The following is a 12,848-nucleotide window of genomic DNA, read 5'->3' as shown; positions in this document are numbered from 1 at the left end:
ATATATACGTATATATATATATATATATATATATATATATATATATATATATATATATATATATACATATATACGTATATATATATATATATATATATACGTATATATGTATATATATATATATATATATATATATATACGTATATATGTATATATATATATATATATATATATATATATATATATATATGTGTGTTTTGAACTGGTTCCTGATAAACGTGCAGTAATTATCAGATGAATGGATGAAGTGTGGATCAACAGCTGATCGTGTGTAGATGGATCAGATGAGGTAATAATGCAGGAGCAGCTTTTCCTGTCCGGCTGCAGGACTTCACAGATATCCAGTCTGTGGACGTCACTGGCTTGTTTGATGGACTCTGACAGCCTCGGTCCAACAAACAGCAGGATGGATTTTAGAGACGTTACTGAGCAGCTCGTCTGCTGCTGAGGCTTTAACGAGGAGCTGCTTCAGATCAGATCCACTATTTCCAAGATGCTGCATTAAACAGCTGCACTCTGAGCTCCATGTTCATTCATCCAGCTGTTACTGAAAGCCAGAACACATGGAGGTGTGGAGGCCTCACCTCCACTGAGGCTCAGCCAGAGAATAAACGATGCACAAAAACAAAAAGAATGTAAAGTTAGTCAAATAATTTTAAGAAACCAAACCTCTGAACCCCAGGAAAGCCAAACAGATCATGGCGGTTCTCTGATGTGTCACTATGTTGGAAGCTTCAAGTTCTGATCTCATAATCATGATATTTCTAATAAATTACCTTCTTCTGTATTTCTCATTCTAAAAATCCCAAAATAAACAGTTGGCTGTGACCAGATTCTGCTACTGTGATCAACAGTCAGGAGACAAACATTCAGGGAGTTTCACCTCAACATTTTATTTCCCATTAACAATAACTTCATCACACATGAAGCTTCCTGTTGTGTTGCAGTCAGACACAGAGTTCTGGGATAAGATGCAGGCTGAGTGGGAGGAGCTGGCTCGGAGGAACTGGCTGGAGGACTCGGAGGAGCAGCGTCCGATCCCGCCCACCGTCTCACCTGCCGAGAAGGTAAAGCTGCCGAGAAACCGCAGGAGGCCTGAAACACCGAGCTGCTTCTTCACAACCACCATGTCTGTTGTTACCTGTCCAAGTAGAAGGCCTTAGTGCTTTAACTCCCAGAAATACCAAAGGGTTTAAAAAGCATTTTGGCTTTAAAAAAATCACCAAACAGACATGATTCACAGTCCAAGATCAGAGACGGTTTAACTCGGAACCACGAAACCCACCGGTGGGTCAAAAAGCTGATTATAGTCAGTTAATACCGCACAAAACTACCACAAAGAGACACAAAGCAACAACAAACAGACACGAAAGGCAACGAAGAGACACAAAACAACAACAAACGTACTCAAAATAACAACAAAAGGACACAAAATAACAACAACCGGACACGAAATAACAACAAAGCGACACAAAATAACAACAAAGAGACACAAAATAACAACAAAGAGACACAAAAAGCCACAAAGAGACACAAAATAGAAACAAAGGGACATGAGAGGGTCACGTGATGCGGAGAGAGTAGAAGCGTCTGAACAGAGCTCTCAGGCTGATACAATTTTGAACATTTCAGGGATAATATAACGCTGTAAAAATAACGCAGCCAGGAGAGTAATGTCACTGTGCGAACTCTGGGCGAAAACACCTGATAACAAGCGCCTTCTACGACAGAAAACATGAAAAACTCAGCTACTGCCAGAAGCCTCTGGCCCTGATAAAGTGGCGGAAGGTGAGGAAATTGACAGCCTGGTGGCAAAGATCACTGAAGGTGTGTTCGCTAAACTCAGCTCCGTGCTGGACGCTAAACTTGACCAGATAGCCAAATCAGTAAGCTCTGCGTGTGAGAACGTGAAAGTTCTGGAGAGAAGAGTGGAGGACGCAGAACAAAGAATCTCTGACACAGAAGACACAGCGTCTCAACTGCTAGCTAAACTTGAACACACCAAAGCACGCCTGAGGGAGACCATCCAGAGGCTAGAAGACCAAGAGAACAGGTTTAGACGTAACAATACAAAGATCAACCTGCCAGAGCGCACAGAGGGCGACAATGCTAAAGAATTCTTCGAGACATGGATACCAAAGATTCTGAATCTCAAAGTGAAAAACGACCGGATCAAGATGGATAGACGTCACCGCAGCCCGGCGCAACTCCGACAGGGTCAGAGAGACCGAGGATCGTTTATATCCGTCTCCATAACTACATGGATAAGCAGCTGATCGTGCAGAGTGCACGAAACACGGGTGAGATCTCCGCCTCCGGGAATCGCATACACTTTTTTGAAGACTTTTCACCCGCGGTGGAAAAAAAGCGACGAGAATTCCTGGAGGCAAAGAGGGCACTAGGGGATTCCCTACAGGATGTTTTTTCCTGCGCTGCTGCGCGTCACAAATGATAGCAAGGTCCACCTCTTCAAAACGGTGCAGAGGCACAGAGGTATGTTCAGGAGATACACAAAGACGACAAATAATGGACACATGCAAGTGATGTGAAGCACACATGCAGCGGTGCTTGTGCGTTCAGTTCAAGCGTTGCACAAAGGACATCTATGGACATGAGTGCAGCTACGTTATGTACATTTAGAATTCAAGTTGATGACATGTTAAACATTGAGGAAATTCTGTGGACATTGGCCTGATTACTAGAGGCTGTACTTTAATTTTTTGGGACACACACCCCCTTTGAAAAGAGTTACTGTTGTTTATTGTATAGAAGATGCACATTTATTTTCTTGGAGGGGGGTGGCGGGTACAGTGGAAGCATGCTATCTCTGAAGATATTTTTTTGGGCGGTCTGGGAAGCTCTGGTTCATCCTACTTATTTTAGTGTTGGAGTTAAAGAAGGAGGAGATGTTAGGAAGTAAGTGGCTTCACATGAGCCCCATAGGTAAGTTTGTGTTACAGCAGGTATGTGTCAGTTTAAGTTTTCTGTTGTCTCTGTTAAAGGTGTCTCAGTTTTGTTATTTGCACCCCATCGCCATCAAAAAACGCCCATCTGAGTTGGACATGAGAGGGACAGATGAGCTGGAAGGACAAGCAGCTGATAGAACTATGTGCTCATTGGACAGAAGAAAAAATGAGACATACCATTAAATTCTGTACTTTTAATGTGAAAGGGATTCATCACCCCATAAAGCGCAAGAAAATTCTAAGCTTTCTTAAAAAAGACAAGATACAGATAGCTTTTTTACAAGAAACCCACTTGGTGGATAAAGAGCGTATAAAACTGAAGTGAGATTGGGTGGGCCAGACTTACTACTCCTCATTCTCCTCTAATAGTAGAGGAGTCGCTATTCTGATAAACAAGGCTACCCCATTGGTACTTAAAGCATGCAAGAAGGACCCTGATGGCAGATTATTATTATTATATTATTATTATCATTCATGGTTCAGTTTATGGTGTGGAGATTACTATGATGAATATATATGCCCCTAGTCCACCATCCTCTTCATTTTGGACTAGAGTCGGACCAGAACTAGAGGAGTACAAATGTCCCTTGACACTGTTGGGTGGTGAGTTTCACTGTGGTCTGGATCACAAATTAGACTGGACTCCAACAGATGCACATGGAAAAGTCAGCATGGGGACCTCACTTGTTAAAATGTTGGATGATGTCAATCTGATAGATATATGGAGGACTTTAAATCCATCAGCTAGAGATTTTACATTCTACTCAAATCCACACAATTCCTATTCTCGAATTGACTATTTTTTCATACCACCACAGATCACAGGACAAGTGAATATATGCAGCATAGGATCCATCCATGTCAGTGACCACGCTCCAGTTTATTTAGAAATTAATATATGTGATACTACAGGTAATACACGAAGGTGGCGATTCCCATCATACATTCTTAATGACAAAGATTTTAAAAAGAAAATGGAGGCAGAGCTAGATTTATTTTTTGATATAAATGACAATGGTGGAACGAATCCTGAGTATATGTGGGAATCTGCAAAAACTTATATTAGAGGATTCACCATATCGTATATATCATATCGAAAAAGAACTTTGATGATGAGGCAAAGTAAATTGGAAAAAGACTTAAAGGAGGCAGACATAGCTCATAAATCCAATCCAATTAGGACAAATTTTATTAAAACACAAGCGATAAGAGCAGAACTAAATTCAGTTCTTAATGAGAAAGCTTCTACGTCTTTATCAAAAACAACAAATGTATGAATATGGGAACAAACCTAGTAAATATTTGGCACGACTGCTCAACCAGAAACAAACTCATAACACTATAGCAGGGATTAGAGATTTGGAAGGGAAAAGACATTTTGATAGGAAAAACATTAGCTCTGTCTTCGTTACATTCTATAAGTCACTGTACAAATCCGAAAATAAAAGCACCAGAGAGGAACTTGATAACTTTTTTTTCCAAAATTAAACTACCAACTTTAACAGAAGAACAGCAAAAGTCTTTGGGGAAGCCAATTGAGGAGAAAGAAATGATAAAGGCAGTTGATCTAATGCGCAGTGGAAAGACTCCGGGGCCAGATGGGTTCCCTGTGGAACGGTTCAAGGACAGGCTTACTCCCCACCTGGGCAGGACCTACTACTATAGCTTTAACACTGCTCACCATTTGCCAGAATCCCTGTCGCTGGCCAACATCTGTTTGATTCTGAAGAAGAATAAAGACCCTGAAGATCCTGCGTCTTATAGGCCTGTATCGCTCATTAATGTTGATGCAAAAATTTTGGCCAAAATATTGACGTTGAGGCTTGAACCATTGATATCACTATTAATAAAACCTGATCAAACATGATTTATTAAAGGAAGAAATTCTTTTAATAATATCAGGAGACTTTTGAATGTAATACAGCTAGCCCATGAAAACAAATGAGGGGTTTGGTGTCTCTTGATTCATTAAAGGCATTTGACAGAGTAGAATGGTCCTTCCTTTTCTACGCTATGGAAAAATTCAAAATTGATACGGGATTTATTGACTGGGTGAAATTGTTATATTTGTCCCCTAAAGCAGCTGTCATCACAAACTGCTATTGTTCACATTCTTTCCCACTAGAGCGTAGAACCTGCCAAGGATGCCCCTTAAGCCCCCTCTTGTTTGCACTGGCTATCGAGCCGATGGCAGAGCACATTAGAACTTCTTCAGAGATTCGGGGCTTTAATATTGAAGGCACAGAACACAAAATATCACTTTATGCAGATGATGTACTTCTGTATTTAGTTGAGATTGATACCACCATCCCACATCTGCTTGAATGTCTACAACAATTTGGATATGTGTCAGGTTTTAAAGTAAACTTGTCAAAAACAGAAGCTATGCCCATTGGCGCTATGGTGGGATCTGCTCCACCGAGTGGCTTCCCTTTTTATTGGTCACCTAAGGAGATTGCATATCTAGGAATAAAAATAAGTCCCTCTCTCAAAAACATGATTAAATTAAACCTGCGACCACATATATCACGCATTAAGGATGACTTGGACAGATGGAGAAGTTTACCTGTTTCTTGGTTGGGCAGGATCAGTGTGCTGAAAATGAATGTGTTACCTAGGCTGATGGATCCACTCCAGATGCTGCCAAATTCCATTCCTAACAGCTGGTTTGCAAATTTGGATAAAATGTTCACACAGTTCATTTGGCAGGAAAAAAAAGGCAAGAATGAAAATTAGTCAACTTCAGAGAGATAAAGATCAAGGAGGATTAGGAGTCCCTAATGTACGACTTTATTATTGGGCGGCACAAATGTGCTACACATATGAATGGGTGGACCCAGACGCTACACATGGACTGACATGGAATCTTGGAACTGTGGCCTTCTAGCACTAAGAGACTGCCCTTTTATAGCCTACAAGAAGGTAAAATTGGAGGTTCAAAACAATTTCATTGTCAGGAATACGTTGAACACATGGAACAAGATTATGGGCTGCTTCAAACTTAGAAAACATTTTTCCCTTCTGGCCCCAATATGAAAGAACCCAGATTTTGTTCCGTCATGTCATGATGCTGTGTACAAGTTTTGGCAGGAAAAAGGCTTGGACTGGCTTGTTAAACTCTATGAGGGAGGTACATCATTTTTGTCCAGCCCTATTTCATTAGTTTGTTTTTTTAAATAATTATGTTAATCAACAATTCAAAAGTGATGGCTGATTTTGATTATTTAATTTTCAATAAATTTTTATTTATTGTTACTTTTGTGAGTTTCAAGTGATTTCAGTGAGAATTGTGGGTTTTTCCTTCTTTAACTGAGGGGTACCAACAATTTTGTCCACGTGTGTATACCTAAAAATGTACAGGCTCCCAATACGACATTTTTGGAAGATCTTCTAATACAACCCATGCCAAAAAGATTTATTTCTCATGTTTACAAAACCTTTGGCTTAAATTTTAATTACTCTACTGACAACATCAGAAAACAGTGGCAGATTGATATAGGGGAACAAATAGAAGAGAATGTGTGGGCTTCAATTATGAAAGACACTCAGAATTCTGAGCTATAACACAGATAGACACAATTCAAAATATTACACAGACTCCATTGCACACCACTGCTGAGGAGCAGGCTTGGATTAGGCTCCCCTAACTGCATTAAATGTAATTCAGAAATTGGTACATACACACACATGGTTTGGAAATGTTGTAAAATACAAAATTTCTGGTCTGAAGTGAAGGAAGAAGTTGCTAATTTGATGCGATATGACTTGGAGCTCACCCCATTTCAGTGTATCTTGGCAGCGAAAGTGGACAATGCTAGGGACAAACATAATGCCAAACTGACTGAAATTCTCTTATATATAGCAAGAAAGACAATCCTCGAACTCTGGATATCAAAGGACAGCCCTTCGGTGGAGGACTGGTACAGGGAGGTCCTGAGAATACTCCCTCTGGAAAAGCTGACCTACACCCTTCATGACAATACTGAAGGATTTATTAAGATGTGGCGACCCATTCTGGACTATGTGGCTAATATGGACACATTTTAGTCCGGACCCTGTTTTACTAAGTCAACAGTATTCCAGTCAATTTAAGAATCATTGACACTTTGGTGGTGCAGAGGGGTGAACTTTTGGTGTGTTTGTTTGTGTTTTTATTTATATTATCATTGTCTTTGTATTCATTTAATTGCTTATTTATTTTCTGTCTGATACCTGCTGTATGTTCAGTTGTTCAGTAGTTTAAAAAATGTGGGAATAATAATGAATGTAAAAAATCTTGTGTTAAAAACTCTCTCACAATAAAAAGAAGAAAAAAAACAAAAAACAAAGGGACACAAAATAACAACAAAGAGACACAAAATAACAACAGGGACACAAAATAACAACAAAGAGACACAAAATAACAACAAAGAGACACAAAAGGCCACAAAGAGACACAAAATAACAACAGAGACACAAAATAACAACAAAGAGACACAAAATAACAACAAAGACACAAAATAACAACAAAGAGACACAAAATAACAACAGAGACACAAAATAACAACAAAGAGACACAAAAGGCCACAAAGAGACACAAAATAACAACAGAGACACAAAATAACAACAAAGAGACACAAAAGGCCACAAAGAGACACAAAATAACAACAGAGGGACACAAAAGGCCACAAAGAGACACAAAATAACAACAAAGAGACACAAAAGGCCACAAAGAGACACAAAATAACAACAGAGACACAAAATAACAACAAAGAGACACAAAAGGCCACAAAGAGACACAAAATAACAACAGAGACACAAAATAACAACAAAGAGACACAAAAGGCCACAAAGAGACACAAAATAACAACAGAGACACAAAATAACAACAAAGAGACACAAAATACCAACAAAGAGACACAAAAGGCCACAAAGAGACACAAAATAACAACAGAGGGACACAAAAGGCCACAAAGAGACACAAAATAACAACAAAGAGACACAAAATAACGACAGAGACACAAAATAACAACAAAGAGACACAAAATAACAACAAAGATACAAAATAACAACAAAGAGACACAAAAGGCCACAAAGAGACACAAAATAACAACAGAGACACAAAATAACAACAAAGAGACACAAAAGGCCACAAAGAGACACAAAATAACAACAGAGACACAAAATAACAACAAAGAGACACAAAATACCAACAAAGAGACACAAAAGGCCACAAAGAGACACAAAATAACAACAGAGACACAAAATAACAACAAAGAGACACAAAATAACAACAGAGGGACACAAAATAACGACAGAGACACAAAATAACAACAAAGAGACACAAAATAACAACAAAGATACAAAATAACAACAAAGAGACAAAATAACGACAGAGACACAAAATAACGACAAAGAGACACAAAATAACAACAAAGAGACAAACTACCACAAAGCTGTTCACTCTGCATGTGTTTGTCTGAATCTAATCGTGGTTCTGAGTCTTTGTGTTCATTTTGCATCTCTTTCTTGTACTTTGTGTGTCTGTGTGTCACATATATAACTTTCTCAGAGGTTTTCCTTTAATATTTCCTTTCTATCAGGCGTTTCCCCAGCATGCATCTGTGTGCTGCAGAAGGAGGCAGTTATCGCTAATGACAGATTATTACTGAGATGCATGTGTATCGGCTTTAATCTGCTCGTTTAATCCTCAGGCCTGAGATCAGCCTCGGTCCTGAGCATCACTAATCCTGCGCTAATCCCGCCTCTGCTCAGGTGTTACATCACCGCACCATCAAACATCTGTTCACACATCCAGCACATCACACGCCTTCCAGCTTTCTTCTTCACTCTTCAGCAACAGTTCACTGGGTTTAGTTCTGAGCAGCGATTAGCTCGAATGAACCTGCAATTATTCTCTGATGTTGACAGGAAACAGACCTCAGATCTGTTCCTGCAGCAGGAAACCAAACATCTCAGGTCTGCTTGTTCTTCAGGACAACCTTCTACCTTCATGTTCCAGTTCCACACGTCCACAGTTCAATTCTGTGTTCTGAAAGAGCGGCACAGCCTACAAACATGTCATCTGTGTAGTTCTTCTTGTTTTAACTCCATCAGCTAAATTCACAAAACAACCAAAAATAGACACAAAACAACCACAAATAGACACAAAACAAACACAAACAGACACAAAAAACCACAAATAGACACAAAACAAACACAAACAGACACAAAAAACCACAAATAGACACAAAACAAACACAAACAGACACAAAAAACCACAAATAGACACAAAATAACCACAGAGAGACACAAAACAACCACAAACAGACACAAAATAACCACAAATAGACACAAAACAACCACAAATAGACACAAAACAACCAAAAATAGACACAAAACAAACACAAATAGACACAAAACAAACACAAACAGACACAAAAAACCACAAATAGACACAAAACAAACACAAACAGACACAAAACAACCAAAAATAGACACAAAACAACCACAGAGAGACACAAAACAACCACAAACAGACACAAAATAACCACAAATAGACACAAAACAACCACAAATAGACACAAAACAAACACAAACAGACACAAAAAACCACAAATAGACACAAAACAACCGCAGACAGACACAAAACAACCACAAACAGACACAAAACAACCACAAATAGACACAAAACAACCACACAGAGACACAAAACAACCACAAACGGACACGAAAGGACCACAAATAGACACAAAACAAACACAAATAGACACAAAACAAACACAAACAGACACAAACAACCACAAATAGACACAAAACAAACACAAATAGACACAAAACAAACACAAACAGACACAAAACAACCACAGAGAGACACAAAACAACCACAAACAGACACAAAACAACCAAAAATAGACACAAAACAGCCACAGAGAGACACAAAACAACCACAAACAGACACAAAACAACCACAAATAGACACAAAACAACCACACAGAGACACAAAACAACCACAAACGGACACAAAACGACCACAAAAAGACACAAAATGACCACAAAAAGACAAAACAACCACAAATAGACACAAAACAACCACAAAAAGACACAAAATGACCACAAAAACACATAAAACAACCACAAAAAGACAAAAAGACCACAAATAGACATAAGACGACCACAAACAGACACAGAACAACCACATACAGACACAAAACAACCACAAAGAGACACAAAACAACCACAAGGTTGTGTTCATTTTTAGGTTTCATCAGTAACATCATCACTGGTCATGATGATGTCACTGATGAAACCTCCTACCTCCAACTCTGCTGCAGATACAAGGTTTTGTCAGTATCAGTAATCAGTGAAGGGATTTTCTACATGTGTGTCAGGACAGCGCCCCCCTCTGGTGAGTGGTGGTAACACCCGGCTGTTGTGTGTCCTGCAGGGTTACTACTTTAACACCAACAACCCATACAGAGACCTGCCCAACGCCTTCACCGAGGGCCAGGACAAAGCCCGGGAGGGAGACCTGAACGCTGCTGTCCTGCTGCTGGAGGCGGCGATTCTGCAGGACCCCCAGGACTCAGAGGTTACAGAGTTAAATACCCCCATTACCCCCCCAACATTACCCCACATTTACCCCACAATATCACTAAAATATTCACACATTACCCCCCAACATTACCCCACATTTACCCCACAATATCACTACAAGATTCACGTTTACCCCCAACATTATTAATATTCACACATTTACCCCCACATTATTAAATATTCACACATTGGTGGTTCCAATGCCACTGCTGAGGTTCTGGGACTCCAGAGAACCATCCACCGATGGAGAAACATGGAACAGCGAAGAACCTGCAGGAGTGGACCAACGACCAACATTTCTCCAAGAACATCAACGTCTAATCCAGGAGATCAGAAAAGTAAACGGAGGAACAGCTAAAGATCTGCAGACCTCACTGTCCTCACTTAAGGTCCATCTACAGGGTTCCACAATGAGGAAGACTCTGAAGGAAATGGATCCATGGAGAGTTAAAGATCAAACCTCTACTGACCTAAAAGATCATAAAGGTTTACCTGGATGATCTCCAAGACTTTAGGAGAACATCCTGTGGACGGATGAGTCAAAGGTGGAACATTTTAGAAGACATGGGTCTGTTCCATCTGGAGTAAATCAGTCCCTCCAGGAATTCGCGATGTTGCGATCGCGTGAATTCACACGAAATCAACCAATCTCCGCGAATTTTGCGCAGCCTTGCAATTTTATCCAATCACCGCAACTTTCCCGCAATTTTGGCCCGTCTCCTGTGAGTTCCACCAATCATAGCAGCTCCCAGTGCAAACTAATGCACGTATATCACCGAATTCACTTCCTGTTTCTGGTTTGAAGATGCAGACATGTGAGATACTAATGTCTCTCATTTAACAACAAAAATTACTGCTGAAGACCGTGATAAACAATTAATTCACTGATGTTCTTCACCAAAGCGGAGCTAAACTGTTTTACAACCTTGCAATATTGTGGTGGAATACAAAAAAAAATCATCGATTGATACACACTTTTTTTTAACATGAAACGTATTAGAACGTCTGAAATGATCAGAAAACAGACCACATAAATCACCATGATGGAAACTGTTGCATCCAGATCTGTTAGAGCTCTGAAAGAATGAAGGTAAATTAGATTAATTATTCCACCAAAGGACACGGTGGAGTTATGTGACGATCAGCGTGTGTGAATCCTTCCTCTGTTACCAACATCACTCAGAAACAGACTCAGAGATTTAAATGAAGTTTTCAGGGTCGGTCAGAAATGACACAAGGACCAAATGATTAGACTTCAGCAGTGATACGGCTTAAAGTTTGGATCCACAGATTTGTTAAGGATTTCCCATTGAGGAAGCGGCACACCGTCTCATAGCGGCACGGTAACCATGGCAACAAGTGAACACTACCTCAGCGGCCTGCTGACGATCACATGATTGTTATCCTACAACAAATCTACCACTGTGGACGTATTGAAAATGACACAAGGAACAACTGATTAAATTGTGGGGGGGTCTCTGAGTCCCATCAATTCCAGTTGCCCCCTGCATAGTTAGGTCACGTCATATTAAACCAGTATCTGGCTGCTGCTAATTTCCCACCATGGTGTGCCAGCTTTTGTGGAAATGGGTTGGAAATTTAAATAATTAATTTCGGAATAAATATTGTCAATTACAGCATTGAAACATGTTTTACAAGCTGGAAAAAATGCAGCTTTTTAGCAACTATCACTGTCTCCCGCAATTTAATCACAACAAATAAGCTTGAAACATCGCAACATCCATCCATCCATTCTCTATACACCACTTTATCCTCACTAGGGTCATGGGGGGTGCTGGAGTCTATCCCAGCTGACTCAGGCGAAGGCAGGGGACACCCTGGACAGGTCGACATCACAACTTTTATCGCAATTTTTTAGAAAAGCTGCCGCGAATTCAGGCATTTTCGGCGGCAACAATCACGAAAAACGCCCGTGAAATCCTGGAGGGACTGATTAATACTGGGATCCACAGAAGAACATGATACCAGCAGTGGAACATGGTGGTGGTGAGATGGTTGGAGGACCTGGACGACTCCTCATGAATTCTGCTCTCTATCAGAAGAACCTTCTGGAGAACATCCACCATCAGTTCAGGACCTGAAGCTCAACACTAATGGACAGAAGAACACCAACAAGTCCACGTCTGAGAAGCTGAACAAGAACTACATGAAGGTTCTGGAGTTAAAGTCTGGACCTGATCTAACTGAGATGCTGTGATCAGACCTGAGAAGATCAGCTGATGATCTAAAACCATCTGAAGTGACTGAATCTAAACTGTTCTACAGAGAAGAGTGGACCAACGTTCC

The 12,848-nt window shown here is 40.1% G+C and overlaps 1 protein-coding gene across 1 annotated transcript in view; it reads left to right on the top strand.

Moving 5' to 3' along the window:
• Nucleotides 1-12,848, top strand: part of LOC110963064 (PEX5-related protein-like) — a 58,790-nt gene that overhangs the window by 31,196 nt on the left and 14,746 nt on the right. Inside the window, 2 exon segments of the mRNA XM_051953815.1 lie at nucleotides 948-1,067; nucleotides 10,393-10,536. Coding sequence (XP_051809775.1) covers nucleotides 948-1,067; nucleotides 10,393-10,536 — 264 coding nt within the window.

This window comes from Acanthochromis polyacanthus, chromosome 9 (assembly GCF_021347895.1).
Source record: "Acanthochromis polyacanthus isolate Apoly-LR-REF ecotype Palm Island chromosome 9, KAUST_Apoly_ChrSc, whole genome shotgun sequence".
In the NCBI taxonomy this organism is placed as follows: Eukaryota; Metazoa; Chordata; class Actinopteri; family Pomacentridae; genus Acanthochromis; species Acanthochromis polyacanthus.
This window is presented reverse-complemented; position numbering and strand designations above follow the sequence as displayed.